This window comes from Ctenopharyngodon idella, chromosome 5 (assembly GCF_019924925.1).
Source record: "Ctenopharyngodon idella isolate HZGC_01 chromosome 5, HZGC01, whole genome shotgun sequence".
NCBI lineage: Eukaryota > Metazoa > Chordata > Actinopteri > Cypriniformes > Xenocyprididae > Ctenopharyngodon > Ctenopharyngodon idella.
The window spans coordinates 7,736,602-7,755,203 of NC_067224.1; the positions used below are offsets into that span (position 1 = coordinate 7,736,602).

General features: G+C 36.2%; 1 protein-coding gene across 1 annotated transcript in view; it reads left to right on the forward strand.

Moving 5' to 3' along the window:
* arhgef12b (Rho guanine nucleotide exchange factor (GEF) 12b) overlaps positions 1-18,602 on the forward strand; it is an 87,899-nt gene that overhangs the window by 39,376 nt on the left and 29,921 nt on the right. The window contains 11 exon segments of the mRNA XM_051893387.1: positions 2,170-2,264; positions 10,712-10,810; positions 11,175-11,224; positions 12,717-12,774; positions 12,898-13,091; positions 13,821-13,940; positions 16,005-16,133; positions 16,235-16,360; positions 16,437-16,529; positions 18,140-18,250; positions 18,437-18,529. Of these exon segments, the coding sequence (XP_051749347.1) occupies positions 2,170-2,264; positions 10,712-10,810; positions 11,175-11,224; positions 12,717-12,774; positions 12,898-13,091; positions 13,821-13,940; positions 16,005-16,133; positions 16,235-16,360; positions 16,437-16,529; positions 18,140-18,250; positions 18,437-18,529 (1,168 nt within the window).

Sequence of the window (18,602 nt, forward strand, 5' to 3'; positions counted from 1 at the left end):
ATTTTTGCTTTGAGGAAAAATTATCGTCATTAGTATCTAAGAAAGTTTTTTTTATTTTTTATTTTTTCCCTCAGTCGGTAAGATATTTTAAGGTTTTTAAAAGTCTCATTTTTTTGATCAAAAATACAGTAAAAACAGTAATATTTCAAATTACAATTTAAAATAACTTTTCTATTCTTATATATTTTTAAGTTAATTGTTTTTTCAGCATTCTTTAATGAATAGAAAGTTCAAAAGAACAGCATTTATTTGAAATAGAAATCTTTTGTAACTTTCTAAACTTTAGATTGTGTTCTTGTTAAATAAAAGTATTAATTTGTTTTTAAAAAAAACCTTACTCAAACATTTGAATTTATATGGAGCCCCTCAAAGGGACATTGTGGTTGAAAAAATATGGCATGGGAGGAAAAAATATATATCAATGCTTTTGTGTTCTCTCGCAAAACTTTTGTGTTCCCCCGAGAAACTGCGTTCTCTCGCAAAGAACTCAAAACATTTGCGAGAGAACGCAAAAGCATTAAAGGATTAGTTCACTTTTAAATGAAAATTACCCCAAGCTTTACTCACCCTCAAGCCATCCTAGGTGTAAATGAATTTCTAATTAAAGATGAACGTAATCTGAGAAATATTAATAAATATCCTGACTCATCCGAGCTTTATAATGGCAGTGAATGGGACCAGTGAGTATGAGCTGAAGAAAGTGTCTCCATCCACATCCATCCATCATAAACATATTCCACACAGCTCTGGGGGGTTAATAAAGGCCTTCTGAAGCAAAGCGATTTGTTTGTGTAAAAAAAAAAAATCCATATTTAACAAGTTATGAAGTAAAATATCTAGCTTCCGCCAGACCGCCTTCTGTATTCAAAGTATGAAAGAAACGGAACTGGCGTTGCATCAGTTCCGTAAGTTGAATACTGAAGGTGTAGGACGTAGCGTAAGCTTTTTGAACTGCTACACTTTTTTTTTTTTTCCGTAAAAGTTGCTTCGTAAGTTGAATACGGAAGGCGGTCTGGCGGAAGCTAGATTTTTTACTTCATAACTTGTTAAATATGGATTTTTTTTTTTTTTTTTTTTTTTTTTTTACACACAAACGCATCGCTTCGCTTCAGAAGGCCTTTATTAACCCCCCGGAGCCGTGTTTATGATGGATGGATGTGGATGGAGACACTTTCTTCAGCTCATACTCATTTGGTAATGCTTACTGCCATTATAGAGCTTGGATGTGTCAGGAAATGTGTTCAACAGAAAGAAGAAAGTCATATACACCTAGGATGGCTTGACGGTGAGTAAAGCTTGGGCTAATTTTCATTTGAAAGGGAACTAATCCTTTAACATCTAATTTTTCCTCTCATCTCATCTCATCTCATTTTTTTTTTTTTTTTTTTTTAATCACTGTGTCCCTTTAGGGCAGAAATGCCCAATCCTGTACCTGAAGATCTACCTTTCTGCAAAGTTCAGCTCCAAACCTGATCAAACACAACTGAACCAGCTGATTAAGACTATCAGGAGCACTTGATAATTACAGACAGGTGTGTTGGATCAGGATTGGATCTGAACTCTGCAGGTAGGTACAGTAGATCAGGATTGAGCACCCCTGCTTTAGGGGCTCTGTAAATTGTGACATCAAAACAAAAATAAGAGGAAGAAAATTGCAATGTGTCTTGTGGTGGGAAGATGGAGACTTATCTGGAATATGATGAGCTTTTCTGTTTGTCACAAGTGTGCAAAACAGCTAAATAATTGTAGTCATAAAGACAAAATAATTTAATTAAAACAAATGCAAAATACAATTTTATTTTCTCAATTTACCAGCACAATATACTGAAACCCACTCTGGGAAGTGCCATCTATAAATTCATCCCCTTTTAAGTACCATAATAAAGCTAAACTCAGAACTCAGTTAATGGATGACTACGCAACCACCCTGAGCCATCATCACAATAGCTCTTTGTAATTGGCGAATTCACAGTAAACAGTAGTTTGCATTGTGTAGGTCAGAAATGTTTTGTCTGCTCTCTCTGGGCCTGTTTTTGGACAGGGGGCATGAGTGCGACCTTTTGTAAGTGGATCCAAATTTCCTGTCTAGTTTTTGTGTGCTGCTGGATAAGAATAGCATGATGTGGCGGTGATGGTGACCCTTTTTTTGCTGTTTGTATGTGTGCACAGGACAGGAAGTATTCTCAGCAAGGACCATCCCCCAGACAAAAAGCCCAAAAGCGACAAGGCGTCAGTCCCCCCCTCGCATGAATTTGACCCCACAGGTAAGGACCTGCCTGTTTGTCTCCTCTTGAAAGACTTCTAAATAATGCATAACTGTCTCTCTCTCTGGTTTTCTTCATTCCAAGAATATTTTGTGGTGCAAAACGAGATGTTTCAGTGTTTTCAAGTTATTTTGTTTGAAAACTTAAAGTAACTGACCAAATTAATCAGGTTATTTATAATGAAATGCGTATATCTGGGTTGTGACAGCTTGGATATTGTGCAGATATAGTGCACATTGCTCTTACGATCAGTGAACTTGCATGTCTGTAGATTTATTGTTTGAGAGATTGAATGCAGACCCAACTTGTGCTGCTGGACTGCCTCAGTCTGTATAAAGATAATTACACCAGGAACATGTCAAGCTGTGACATCAGAGGGACCACAGGGACCTCAATCATCATTTAAATGCTGGAGTAACACCTTGTTTAAAGGCTTAACACTGACTTTGACTTTTGGCCACCGCTGAGAAATGTGTTCATGGATCAGACTCAGTGCAACACTTAAAGGGCTAGTTCACCCATAAACAATAAAACCTGTCATTTAAACATCATATTATTGGCTTATCAGCAACATATACTACCTTTCAAAAGTTTGGGGTCTGTAAGATTTTTAAAGTAAATGCTGTTCTTTTGAACTTTCTATTCATCAAAGAGTCCTGAAAAATGTATTACAGTTTTAACAAAAAACTTTAAGCAGCAGCTGTTGCTAACATTGATAGTAATAAGAAATTTTTCTTAAATACCAAATCAGCATAATTATTCAGGGTTCTAGACTGCAACTAAATGCTCGCATTTTGCAACCTTTTTTATTGCCGTTGCAACTGAATTTTTTTGAGGTTGCAGTGATGCTACTACAAATTTGCCTAAGTGGTAAGCACTGCTATTCTGTTGCTTATGAGGAACATTAAATGGCAAATGCGCCAAAAGAAGAATGAAACACGCTACACGTTTGAAGTACGCCACACAGACCATTAATCAGTTTGGCCCAAAAGACAACTTATGAGCGAATGCATTTACTCGCTGACCGGTCTCGATCACTAAACACTGCTGTGAGATCCAGTGAAAAGCGTTTGAGTTCGCCACAGAGTTCTCCAATACAAGCCACAAATGTCTCATAATTGGTTTGATGAAACGGTGCTGACTTTCTCAACATAACTGTCACGGAAAACAGGAGAAACATTGTGCCGCAACGATCCATTTAGAAGGCTTTTCAATCCACAAATTACCAACATTTACCATAGATTTATTGCAGGGCTCGTCAACTGGTGGCCCGCGGGCCAAATCCGGCCCACCAATCATCTTCATTCCGGCCCGAAGCACCCCAATCTCCACCTCGGATAAATTTGGTTAGATACGTGGCCCCATTGTCGCCTGCAGCTGTACGGCTATATATGCACGCTCCTCCAACTGACCTGAGAAACGTTTTCCGTGGGAATAGATCATCAGTTATTATGTGTGTTATGTATTTCTGTCGACTGAACCAGCAGTACCTATCATTCGAGAATTAATCATTCTTTTGTCTCGATTCTTTCTTTTCCGTGAATTGGCCAAACGCTCTTGCATAACGATCTGAAACTATTTGGATTCGTTCGGACCGCTCTGTCACTGAATCATCTGTAGTTGATTCTCGGTCAGTAACAACAAATACAGAACAAATAGCGCTGTTTTCATGTGTTTCATTAGTTTACTTTGAACTACGCAGCACGGCCCAGTGGATAACAGAAAGAAAGCTTAAAGGAGCTTAATTTATTCCTGGTCCCGGATACCATTATTAAACAGCGTTGCGACATCTAGTAAGAAGCCTTTCAATTCGACACACACCTCTCGTTTACAAACTACAAATCACTCGATGATTAAACTAGTTTTAAATCGGATGAAACAGCCTCAACATTCCCAACAAGACTGATGAGGAAAACAGGAGAAACGTGCCATGAATGAAGATAGAAGACTTTTAAATCCCAAAATCACCACGCTTACAAACATTTACCATGAATGAACTGTAGTAAATTACCATGGTTTGTGGAAATGTGGAATATTTATATTGAAAACTATGTTATAGCCATTTATATTGCAATATATTTATTAGGTGGGTAGGGGAATATATAATTCATGTCTTTGTGAAGGTGTAGTTTGTACCTGTGTTTAGGTGTTTCTTTATAGGCCTATATAACATAACATATAATATAATATCATTTGACCGTGGTAGAGAGTAGCCATGTATGGTTTTACCTGTGGTTACCAAGTCTCACTGTGAGAATATTTTCATTTAAGCCTAATAATTAATAAAATAATTTTTACCAATAAGACGTGCTTGTCTCTCATTAGCAATCGCTCCAGTGGCCTCGTTCCGCTCCAACGGCTTTCGGCCACACCCTGCTTCATACTACAGTAATGTTAATAAATGTTTAATACATTAGCTCATCCATGAATATGATTTTTGCCTGAGTCCCTTCGGATTCTTTTCCACTAGCTGTAGACATGAAGACAACTCCCATGATTCCTCAAAATCAAGGCGTCTTCAAGCTATGACTTTGTTTTCAATAAGCGACCTCTAGTGGCGAATATTACATATTGTGCCTTTAATGAAGATAAATTTATATCCACATCTCAACTCATGCTACTGTCAACTCAAGCTACTATCAAATGTGCATTTCCAAGAGACAAAATGGGTAATATTATTAATATTACATGTGCAGTGCTATCAAATCAGGTGCTGGTGCCACTATCTGTAGAACTTAGTGGCACTGGTGCCACTTCTTTCAAATGTTAGTCTGGAGCCCTGATATTAGAATGGCGCTTAAAATAAGTTCAACTTTTAAAAAAACACCTAGGTCACTAGACCTTGCATTTTTTTTTTTTTTTTTTTTTCCCCACTTCACTGACTTGCGTCTTGTGTTTTTGTGTGAATGACTCCAATTGGCTGCTGAAAATTCAGCATTTGCCATCTCATTAGTAAATTACATTTGAAAACGTATTAAAAACAAAAAAAGCTATTTTAAATTAGAAAAAAAATCACTATTATTGTTTTTGATCAAAAAAATTCAGACTTTGTGAGCATAAGAGACTTTCAAAAACATGAAAAAGCCTTACCGACCACAAACTTTTGAAATGTAGTGTATACTGTAAATGAAAAAATATAAATGACTCCTGAAACATAAAAAAAGGTAACATTAAATAATTGCTAAAATTTCTAACATTTCAAATACATATGACACTTGACCCAATTGTGTTAGTTTGGCCCAACATGGCATTTATAACAAATATCCTTGTCTTGAAAACTCAGTTCAGTTCAGGTAAAATTTACCATCATCATATAATTGACACTTTTCTTAAATTATGTGTGTGGTGCCGTTGCAGTGTAGTTTTATCTTGACTGATTTTGGGGCACAAACGGCCAAATGTTTACACCGTACTTTTCCATAACAATGAAAATGAATGAGAACTGAGACCATCAAGCCTAAAAAAATGACAAAAAAAAAAAACACTATAAATATAGTCTACATAACTTCCCCACTCACATACGAGACCTTTGTGTGAGGAACAGACTGAAATTTAAATTCACAAAAAATTTTCCTCTTCACCACAGATCTGCAAACCTTTTAAATCTGAAAAATATGTGAAATTTAATTATGTCTAAGTGCAAATGAAATTTGCGGACATATTATGAAACATTTTTCATTTTTGACTGAACTATTTTAAACATTCTCTTTTTGTCAACAGTTGGTTGTCGTATCACCACTTCTTTTCACTCAGTTTACTACCCTTATGGAGTTTAAATGTTACTTTTACTCAGCGTACAGCAATATCAAATGATGGTTCCAGACACATTAACCAAAAGTGAGCAATAAAAAAATTGCTTATTGGACAAAATGCAAATATTCACACTCTACTTTTTAACATCATGTAGCAGTGAAATATTGCTCTTGGTATACTTTTCTGAACTCCTCACACATCTGTGTTTCAAACCTGGATTTGAAGTCATGACTCATTTATAATCTTTCTTGGGATTAACTAGACATGACTGAAGTGATCAAATCAAGCACATCAGAGCCCGTGTTGCCATGCAGCATGGAAGTTTAACTCTTTAATTCCCAGAGCTTTGGACTTGATATCGTTTTAGCAGCCTGGCTGTACCATTATGTGGGAGGCCCATCTCATCACAAGCTCCGGATGTTGTCAGAGGGCTGTAATCCCTCTCTCTCTCTTCCTGCCTCAGAGACGCACAGCTGTGCGGCCATCAGAGAGGGAAATCTCATTTGAGGATGACAGTTTATTTTAGTAAGGGATCTAGCTGAGTCATCAAGGAGGATATACAGGGTGTGACTCAGATGGGTTTGAGTCATCGTTTCATAAATGATTTGGGAGGAAAAGGAAGAAGCGTCTGTTGGTCATGGATACATTGACTGTTTGACAACCAACAGCCAAGTAACCGTGCATACACATTTATTTTTGTGCATAAAACCTTTGTGAATATTTCCATGCAAAAATCAGGATTCATTGATAAGTTTACATTTAGTTTTTTTTTTTTTATTTAGTTTAAAATTTAGGTAACACTTCATTTTAGTGTCCTTGTTGCATATTTTACATGTTCTAACTGTAGTAATAATAGTAAATTATGCATAATTACACGCAACCAACCCTAATCCAAACCCTATTCCTAACCCTATACTAAAATCGGTGCTACCTGATTAGAAAAAAATGGAGAAAAAATGTTGTTGTATTCCCTTTTGTCAAATAGGTAGGAAAACTTCAACACCCATAATGCACTCGGCATGTTGCCGTCCAAGGCCACTCCCACCTGTCTGCTATGGATACGCTTACCAGAGTCAAATACTGCCTTGCTTTAGTAGGAAATACTTCTTAGCAAACTTACTCGTAATGGTAATGGAATTGATTTGTATCGAATTTACAAGCAGCTCATAATGTCCTGATGGAAATATAAAATGTATACACTACCATTTAAAAGTTTTGGGGCTCCTTCAGAAGCCGTTCTAATATGCTGATTAAGAAACATTTATTGTTAAAAATGTTAAACTACGGAGCCCCTAAATAAAATGGATATTTTTTCTAAAAATATACATGGTGCGTCTGAAATTGCGTACCGAGTATGTACTGCATTTGAGCTTGAACTTACTTCATGACTGTTAAAAAAAAGTATGTTCTACATAGTATGAATGTGTGTAGTATTAATGTAATCTGGACGTGCTACATCTGCCATGTTGTCATTCTCATGTGACCTACCAGCGTCAGTTGTGTCACTTCACCTCCATTCATAAATCCTCTCCCGTGGCCTCATGGGATAGTAAAGTGTCCATCAAATGCGCACTTCAGAAACTCGCCAGAAGTAGTAGGTCATCCGGGGACTTTTTGCCCACTGTTTTTCGAATACTATTAATTTGGACATATTCTATTAATGATATTATTAATGAGCCCTTTAGGGCTCAGTAGAACAGCTGTGACCTGTTCTTTTATTTTTTTTCTTTGATGAATAGAAAGTTCAAAGGAACAGCATTTATTTGAAATAGAATTTTTATTTATTTATTTCTATTCTCAAATCTGGTAAAAGTGTGACTGATTTTAAAAACTCAAGTGGTACTTAGAAGAATAATAAATAAAAAAATAGTTTTATTCTTGTTTTATTATTTATTATTTATTATACAATTTTTATTCAAAAATTTGCTTTTTATTCAAAAAATGTTACCCTTTTCTTCATTATTTGTAGTAGAACAGCTGAATTCCACAGATTTTCTCCATATAAATCCTATATCAGAAACTTTATCTCTTTTTATTAAGATTTTTTTTTCTCTTAATCGTATTTTTTTTTTTCTTTTTTTTTTTTCTGTTTTCTGCTGTTTGTGTGTGTGTGTGTGTGTGCTGCATGTTTTCTGCTGTCAGAACTGCCTGTTCAGAGTGTAGTAGCCGACGGAAGGCCAGAATCCTGCGGTAAGAGTCACTGGGTCACTGCTGCTGTTCTGGGGTTTTGCTGTGGTTTTTGTGTGTGTGTGTGTGTGTGTGTGTGTGTGTGTGTGTTTGTGTGTGTGTGTGTGTGTGTGAGCCTCATTCTTTCTCTTTTATGCCTGCCGGCCTATTAGACTCAATTGCAATAATCCTTTAGCATGTCTTGGTGTCGGACTATACATTAGTGGATTTGGATTCACTCAAAGACACATTTAATTATCAGCAATCTTGCTCCTTTTGCATTATTGAGATAAAGTGCTGTGCCTTTTCCTCTCACACCTTAACCTTTTCTGCAACAGTCTCGCTCTGTTACACTTTGTGTTTTTTATCTATTCTGTAGAGAGTTCATGCCTTCATTTTTCTTTTAATCTTACTTTATAGCCATCTGTTTGATGTAAGTGAACAGAATGAATGAACAGATGCTTGAAACATTTTATTTAGCCAATTATTTGTGGTTAGTTGACCAAGTGTGTCCAGCTCAAGTTGTTCATTAAGAAAGCACATCATTTTTATACTGTAGTTTGACAATTAGATTAAAATTTATAACCAACTCAGATTTTGTGTTAAGACAATTTATATTTTAAATTAATGTAATAATAATTATACAAAATATATAAATGAATAAAAATTATACATTTACGCTGAATACAACCAGTAAAACGACAGATATACATAATAATGCATGAGAACGAGTAATCATCTTTCTAACAACTTCCAGGAGGTTTGAAAGATGCATCTAAGCCAGATGTCACATCCATAAAGCAATACAATTCCAAATGCAAGTTGTCTAGTCCTCTTTTATTGAGTGGTTGTCACAAATTTGGAGTGCATTGGCCTATCAAGTCCAATATAATGGCTACACTCAGCCTGAGTGTTTGCGAGTGCATGTGTGTTTTTGTGTTAGCAGCACAAATGGAGGAACATCCGCACATGAATGGCTTATGAGCTACACCAAAGCGTTTCATGTAAACACATTGCAGACTGATCCAGTCTAGTGAGATACTTGTTATCTGACATGTTGTTTTTATTTTTTACACTTCCACTCTTCACAAAAGCAGTGTCCATGCAAAAACTGACACAAGTCAGCTGAGGCATACAGCTTTCTATAGTTTCTGTACTATACAATTACATTGGCAGATCTGGAATAACAATGTGTTTACACACTAAAAGATTCAGATTTAAAACAAGGGGAAAGAACACCATTATCTGTGCTGAATAAATCTTAATTAGTGTAGTTGGTACACATGTTTTGTATCTCCACAGCTCTTTTCTGCTGTTATATGATTTATTTATTTATTTATTTGTGAGGGCCTTGGTGCTTATATTTTTCATTTCATTATTTTAAACGTGCATTTTTAATGATCTTTTTTTTGTTTGTTTGTTTAAGACTTCGGTGCTCATAGTTGAAGGATTTATTCTTTTTTGAAGAAGCTTGCACAAATATGCTTAATTGATTGCAGGGTCTTATTTTATATGTACAAAAAGTCCATACAGTATGTATTTTTCATAGTATTGTAAGGTTATGCCAGTATACAGCCATCTTGAAATCAAAATTGACCCCATTTACTTTATTAATACACCTTCCTGATCTTATAATAAATTGCTATTTATCAGTGCACGTTATTCTTAAGACAGAAACATGTTTTATAATCTTTCATCATAATGTAATAACTTGCTCCTACTCTGACACCATCAAACTCTCTTATTTTTCTATTATTAATTGGAAATAATGTCTTTTTTCTTGTTGAATATTTTGTTTCTCTTGAAAATACAAAATCAAAATTTGGGTTACAAACTCTGCTTCATCTTGACTTTGATATCATCTAAAATCTTTATTATTTCTCCTCGAGCATATTTATACTGTGAAATGAGGTTTTATTTTCCACATATTCATACATACTGATCTAAAGTATGGGATCGGTACAATATTTTTGAAAGAAGACTCTAATGCTCACAAAGGCTGCATTTATTTGATCAAAAATATTGTAAAAAAGTAATATTGTGGAATATTGCAATAAAAAAACAAAATGCCTCGTGATCAATTTAATGCATCATTGCTAAATTAAAGTATTCATTTCATTTAAAAAAGAAAATCGTACTGACCCCAAACTTTTGAACAGTAGTGTATGTTTGAGTTTAAAAATCTTTCTCACATTTGCTCACATAGACTTCCTATCAAGTCACGAACATGCCAGAAAAGAAACAGGTTTTGGTTGTTTATGTAGTTTCTAAAGCTCTTTTACGACTGAGTGCATCTGGCATGCTCAAGGCCTTTTAAGAAATCATTTTCGGTGCGTTCATCTACTGTCTCTCAACTGTTTGGTCTGGTTTTACACACACACAACCACTCTACTGTATGTGACCAGGAATAACACACTCTTCTTTATCCAGCTCCTTGAGTGCTACTTACCAAGTCCTTATCCTTTCTCCTGCACCCTCCACATCTTTCCATTCCTTTATCCCCCTCTCTCTGTCTATTTGTCTCACAGGGCTTGTGCAGCGTTGTGTCATCATCCAAAAAGATGAGAATGGCTTTGGGCTGACAGTGAGCGGCGATAACCCTGTGTTTGTACAGCTTGTAAAAGAGGGTAAGAAAGACACAAACCCTGTTGTTCTTTGTCCTTGTTTTACCCTTCATAACATACACATGCAGAGCAGTTTCACAAGTGACTTAAACACAAAATTGTCTCTTAACTACCCAGGCTTGGATAATTATCCAGTTGTGTAACACCACAGTACGGTATAATTATGACACTGACGGTGCTAAATACATAGTTGCTTTTCCCAGTACTTACAGTGAGGCAGTGAAAATGTGTATTCAAGCTACTTGTTATCATCCTTACACTGTACTGTGGCGGTATCATCTCATGGCACAATGATGGAATCAGATGGACACATAGAGGTACTTTCCAGCAGACTACTTGATCTCTCTTTCTCTTCTTTTGCATGTAGATGGAGCTGCCATGCGAGCTGGTGTTCAGACAGGCGACCGGATCATAAAGGTGATGACCAACAGGGGCTCCACTGTGATGAAGTTTAGATTTATTAATCAGAGTAGATTTTAATATAAATTCTTGAGATTCAGTTAAAAATGAGCTCAGTCTGTATGATCAGAAACTGTTTTTGGGGCTTGTGTCTTTAAGCCCTGAGGCTACAATACAAAGAAGCTCCCCAGACAGGCTCACCTGATGTTGGCAGGAAGCCTCGGGTGCCGCGTTCTGCCACCTGCTGGCTAAATAAAGAAGAATAGATGTATATATTTCTCTGGTCCTACTTATGAGTTCGGAAATCATAATATGTCATAATTATGATGTGACATACACTACTGTTTAAAAGTTTGGGGTCAGTAAGATGAAAGAAGTCGCTTGTGCTCACCAAGGCTGCATTTATTTTATAAACAAATATAGTAAAAAGAGTAATGTTGTGAAATATTATTATAATTTAATATGACTGTTTCATTTAAATATATTATAAAATGTAATTTAATCCTGTGTTGGCAATGCAGAATTTTCAGCATCATTACTTCAGTCTTCATTGTCACATGATCCTTCAGAAATCATTCTAATATGCTGATTTGGTGCTCAAGAAACATTTATTATTATTATCAATGATTAAAACAGTTGTGTTTGTGAATTGTGAATCGTTTTTCAGGATTCTTTGATGAATAGACAGTTCAAAAGAACAGCATATATTTGAAATAGAAGTCTTCTATAACATTATAAATGTCTTTACTGTCACTTTTGATCAATTTAATGTGTCCTTTCTGAATAAAAGTATTATTTGTTTAAAAAAAAAAAAATCATTCTTTTGAACAGTAGTGTACCTTTACATAATTTTTGTCTGAATGAAATGGACGCTTTGTGTCGTTTCATATTTCTTCTCATTTCCACTGCTCAGCAAAGACAGGAAGCTTTTGTGAAGCACTGGTGTAACCAAATGACATTATGTTTGGTGTGTAATTTATGCTTTATCTGTGGATATAATGTATATAATTATGCTGTTACAGAGAATGATGGGAAATGTAGTTTGGTCATGCAAGATTTTCAACTCATAAACAAGCTGAATAAAAAGCATTTTTTGCACTGTTTTTGTTGCTGGTGCACAAAGTAACTGGCAATATTGCTCTTAAAGGTATAGTTCAGCAAAAAATGAAAATTTTGTCATCATTTATTCACCCTCAAGTTGCCAATCCTGTATGAATTTCTTTCTTCTGCTGAACACAAAATAAGATATTTTGAAGAATGTCGGTAACCAAACATTTGATGGGGCCTCATTGACTTCCATAGTTTATGAATGTTTGGTTACTGACATTCTTCAAAATATCTTCTTTTATTCATTTTTAGGTGAACCATCCCTTTAATGTTGAGAAGCAACTTATAGTATATACAGTACAATACAGCACAAACTGCAGACTAATGTAGCATTCTGATTTGCTGAGTATCATCTATGAATTTAAATTTAATCGGTGTGTTCTGTTTTGTTTTTTTCATGCAGGTCAATGGGACATTAGTTACACATTCAAATCATGTAGAAGTTGTAAAGCTAATAAAATGTAAGTAGCCTATGTCTTTCACTTGAATCATTTTACTGAAGTTATTCACATTTAAAGTGAACAATACTGTACTGTGTTGTTGGTTTTTCTGTACAGATAACCTATTTGTGTGTTTGTGTACAGCGGGCTCCTATGTGGCCCTAACCGTGCTGGGGAGACCGCCGGGCCTGCCTCAGATCCCCCTCTCAGACGGTGAGGTGGAGGAGGGGCCTCTCTTCTCGCTCACTTCCCCTCACTCCCCGGGGCCCATCGGTCCAGACCGCTCTTCTTCTTCCCCCAGCCCCTCGGAGCGCAAACCGACCCCTCTGTCTGTATGGGTAAGTACTCAGTCTTGTCCTCAGATCACAGAAAAACAGCCTTGATCTTCATCAGCCCCCGTTCTTTTTCTTTCATAGAACTGCAAGCATCACAGCAGCAAAAATATAACAGCAGTCACATGCTTTCACAGACAGTGTTTTGGACACGTAACAGAGCTGTGTGGCTCTATACAAAAATAAGCTATTTCTGGGTTACTAGATTGAGTATTTCCTCATAACCTAAATAATACACTACTGTTCAGAAGTTGGAGTCAGATTTACTTTTTTTTTCTTTAGCATGAACACTTTTAAATTGATTGACTTTAAAGTGACAGAAAAGACGTTTGACACTTGAATCTACATGTCAACTCTCATTAGAGTATTAGTTGTTCAAGAAATGTATTTTTTTTATTATTATAAAATATTATGTTGCTGATTTAATACTACTTGCTATGCTGCTGCCACGTGGAGTTGTCAATACCGCAACCTGTTAATATTTGTATGCCTTTATGTATGCTGTATGTAGTACACATTTGATTTTGAGCCATGAGAAAATGTTGTCTTAATTTGCAGAACTGAAGCTATTATTATAGACTGACTCGTATGTGGTTAGAACTTTCATTGAGCTCATACACGTAAGTGTTCATGTATCAACCACGTGATGTTTGTGACAGAGTCTTCAATCTCACATCCTCTATGACAAGAGACGTGTGAATGATCAGAGACTCTGTAATGTTTGATAAATTACAGGCCATGACAGAGGAGTACAGCAGAAACCCTACACCTAAACTACTGAAGGAAATCCAGGACACCAAGAAGCACATTCCACAGCACCAGGAGCAGCTCAACAAGCCCACTGGGACTGGACAGGTACAGACTCATATACACACACACGCGCGCACACGCACACACGCACACAGACTCCCTTCCTCTGAGAATTCAGAGGAATTCTCGATTCTAAAACCTAAAAAAGAAGTATTACTGTAATAAAAAAATAAGTTATATGTAGATGTTAATTTAATGTTAAAAATTATTGTCTCTGAGCATTATGATTAACATTTTTGCATTAATAAAATTAAATGTGCTTAATTGACCTGAAAATAATTACACTTTGGGGCTTAATTTTCTTTTTGCAAAACATAATTCCTTATTATGTTTCTTTTATTTTCTTTTTTTGCTGAGGTGAAATATGATCATTAGATGATTAGATTCACAGACACAGTCACTTTTTTTCTAAATGTGTGTACAAGTAACATGAAATTTTATTCATCAGTAAAACACATGGAATGCGTGACATCAAGTAGCATATTTCAAATGGGAAACCTCTGGTTCAGCTTCAATTGAACGTTTAGGTCATGTTGTCCAGGGTATTCATCATTAACTAAAACCAAAACCATAAATCATTTTCATTGCTTGTGAAAATGAAATAAACATTAGCTGAAATAAAATATATCGGTAACACTTTACTATAAGGTTCATTAGTTAACATTAGTTAACTACATTAGTTAACATGAACTAATAATGAACTGCACTTCTACAGCATTTATTAATCTTTGTTAATGTTAATTTTAACATTTACTAATTACATTATTAAAATCTTGTTAACATTAGTTAATGCACTGTGAACTAACATGAACAAACAATGAACAACTGTATTTTCATTAATGTTAACGAAGATTAGTTAATACAGTAACAAATGTATTGCTCATGGTTAGTTCATGTTAGTTAATACCTTAACTAATGTTTAACTGATGAACCTTATTGCAAAGTGTTACAAATAAATATATATATATATATATCTATATGTATACACATATACATTTCTCATTTTTTTGTTTAAAGTCGGTATTAAAAGGAAGTTGCTATAGTCTTTTCTTCCCTATTGTGATGCACATTTGAGTGAAACAGCTTCTTGAACAAAAAAAAATGTGGTGGGGCTGGATTGTCCATTGGGAATTGATTGGATGGTTGTGGTTTACTATGGCTGTGATGTCATGTGAGTGACAGGTCGTCCTGCCCTCGCGCCAGTAAATATGTCATCAGAGAAGAGAAGAGATGTCACTGCAAGAGGGAGGGGAAGTTATTTTGATTAAAGATTATGATGGCACATGAATTAAAACATATATATAATAGACAGATAAATCATTTATAATAAATACTGCAATATTCCGTTAAAAGAATATTGAGAATTGTCAATTTTGGTTTCATGGTGACTTTAAGTGAAGTACTAAAATAACTAAATAAAGTAAAACTTAATAAAAAAAAAAACTATATAGACATATTTTAAAAAAAACAAAAAATGATAAAAACATCCAACAAAATTCATAAAGCTTTAACCAAAATTAAAATGTCAAACTCAATTACAAATGACAGCCAATCAGAAATGTCTGTGGGCGGAGTCTCTCTCTGCAATTACACTGCTGTCTCGCAGCGAAATTGAAAAGTACATAATGAAATTACTGAAAAATTTAACCTGCCATAAAACCATTTAAAAAATATATCATTATTTTCCGGTTTATCACTGTAAAGCTGCTTTGAAACAATCTGCATTGTATAAAGCGCAATATAAATAAAGGTGACTTGACTTGACTATAATCCCGTTTCTTGCTGCGTTGCTGTCACGACTGGTTAGGACAAAAACTCTGATTAACATGGAAAAGACTCCTTTAATCGCACAATTTTCTTGCTCAGTATTTTTGTTTTACTTTATTTTTCTTGTGATCTGGATGTAAAACTATTCTGAGGAAAGTTACATGAACTTTTTACATGGAAACTTGGCAAAATAATAATAATGCCCAGCCTCTGTGGGCTTCAGTTGCGGTCATTATTTTGTTTGATTCTATATAGTACCACTAGTGGTGTGGAAAGTTCACTTCACGCTTTAGCAATACGTCACGATGTTACAATCATAATGAGAGTTTGTGTGTTTTGTAGGATGGCTCATTATCTCCAAGGCCAGGTGAAGGAGAGCAAGAGGATGGAGGGGGAGATTTGGATCAACCTCCTTCCTGGCAGGGTGATGCTGGAACGGAGCCATTGTGGACCAACAATACCACGACCCCTGTCAGTACACCTCCCGAACAGCTGCTCCCCATCAACCTCACCTTCCACATTGTAATTCTTCTTCAGTGTAATTGACATTTGCTCTCAATTGCTTCATGCAGGTCACTCCTAGTCCTGTCCCGGAGAGCCCATGCCAAAGACAGACCCCCTGCCACAGCCCAAAGACCACACCCCGAGACAGCCTCAACTCCTATCCTTCACCGGACGCCGAAGACACACCTGAACTTGTGAGTGACTGCTTGACCTCATGGCTTCACTTGTAGTTTCTCAGAGCTGTGGAAAAATTGTGCATTTCTCATTTAGGATTCTCAGTCGAATATGGGGAGCCCCTCCTCTCGTCCGGTTGCACACATCATTGGTGCTGAGGACGAAGACTTTGACACAGAGCAGGAACAGGTAGGAGTGACCGTGGCTTAGTTGTAGTCTGTACGTTTATTTTTGTCTCTTGTATTTTTGTACTCGTGGGCTCTCCTCCAAACACTAGTGAGCTGCCTAACTAAGGCCCAGATATACTCACGCTATGGCCTCCAGAATATTTTGTTGAATGAATATCTGATCACACAATACATCAAAAGAAAAGACAGAGCCTCTGTTTTTTTAAAAAAGTCATTGTATTCTAGCTTCATGCATTTTTTTTTATCAACAATTGAATGTGGGTAAGTTTTATTAAAAAACATTTTGAACAAAAATCTGAGAAAGTCATGTTTTTGTCAAAGACTACATCCGAATCTGATTCAGAAGGATAACCAAAACATAGACAGTAGATCAAGTCCATCAACACTGCAAAGATTGCACAATCTATTCCTCTTCCTGGGTCAACATTTCATTGAGTAACGTTATGCGGTTTTGATTTATATGATGTTGAATGTTTGATGATTGCATCATAAGCAATGCTTCTATCACTTGTTTCTGCTTCTTTCCTTTTTTTGGATTCGGAGATTCTGTACTCTTTCAGAATATGCGTAATAGCGCCCCCTACCATATAATAGTAAAAAAAAATGATTTTCTGGAAAATTCCAACAACGGTGGGGAAAGAGTTAAACATGAAAAAAGTCTTCCAATTAGATTTCTTCAATTTCTACTATAAAGAATCTCTCCAATGTGTTCATGCTTTTACTCACATCTGACCTCGACAGACTGAACAGAAGGAATGAACTGTTAATGATGCACAGAGCAGATCTACTTATTATCTATGGGCTAGTGGTAGTACGAATGTTTTTACTAGCTACAGTGAACTTTTCCATAAAGTTCGCTTTGGCAAGCGGTTTCGAACTTTCAAAACAAACTCCAAAAGAACTTTGTTTTGGCCTGATTTTGTTCTATATTACGTCACACCAGTTCATTCTTCAATTTTGCTTGAAGTATATCGGGGCCCCTAGATAGCATTTTAGGCATCATAGGTGAGCTTCTGAAATGAAGGCTGTTCTAAACAGTACTCAGACAGTTTATTCCATTGTCTATTGGCAATAGTGTAGTAATGCATAAATCACCACTAACAAGTCGCTTAAGGCTTGTCCAGTCCATATCCAATTTTTGTGCTTATCTGATTGGAATCCGATCATATTTAGAAAGTCTGAACAGCAAAAAATCACATCAAATGAAAATTACAAATCCATTTTGTCACTGAGTAACCTTTCTCAACGATGTTGTGTTGCTGGACATGCCCCCATCATCGGGGCCCCGCTCAAGTGCAATCGTGCTTCACCAGGCCCCCAATCCACGATTCAGTCCTGGCCTAAGACAAAAAGGTCCAGTTGTCCAAACTTTTCAGGCAACCCTGCTTATGAGGTTTCATTTCAGGATGATGTTGCCTTAGAAGGTAACAGCTTATGTAGACAGAGGAAGCTCACTAGATTTTGGAACAGAGCCCAGCATTTATTCATGGAAAATAATAAAACCTTACACAATTACATTCACAATCCCACACTTAAGTTTAGCATTAATTCATAAAGTTGAGTAATATAAGAATTTGTTCTTGTATTGTAAATAGCTCTCTCTGTCTCTAGATGAATGGCCAGTGTAGCTGTTTTCAGAGCATAGACCTCCTGAAATCTCGGCCTGCTCACCTGGCAGCTTTCATCCATCATGTGGTCTCTCAGTTTGACCCTGCGCCACTGGTGAGATCGATCACCCCTCTTACCCACAAACCCTCTCATACAAACCTGGAGTTTCCAGGCATCTAACAAAATGTTTATAAAGAACTTTCCATGTTCAATGAATCTCTCTTGCATGCTTATGGTTTGGTCTCAGATCAGATGAGTCACATCACTAAAGCGCCTCTCATCTCCTTTCTCCCTCCGCAGCTGTGCTACCTCTATGCTGAACTTTACAAACAGACCAGCTCCAAAGAGACACGACGAATCCTCATGGATACCTTCTTCATAGAAAAAACAGCTGTGAGGGACCTTACAACAGTCTCAAATTGTTAAGTTTGTCATAGATGATGTGATCCCTGACTAAGAATTCTAT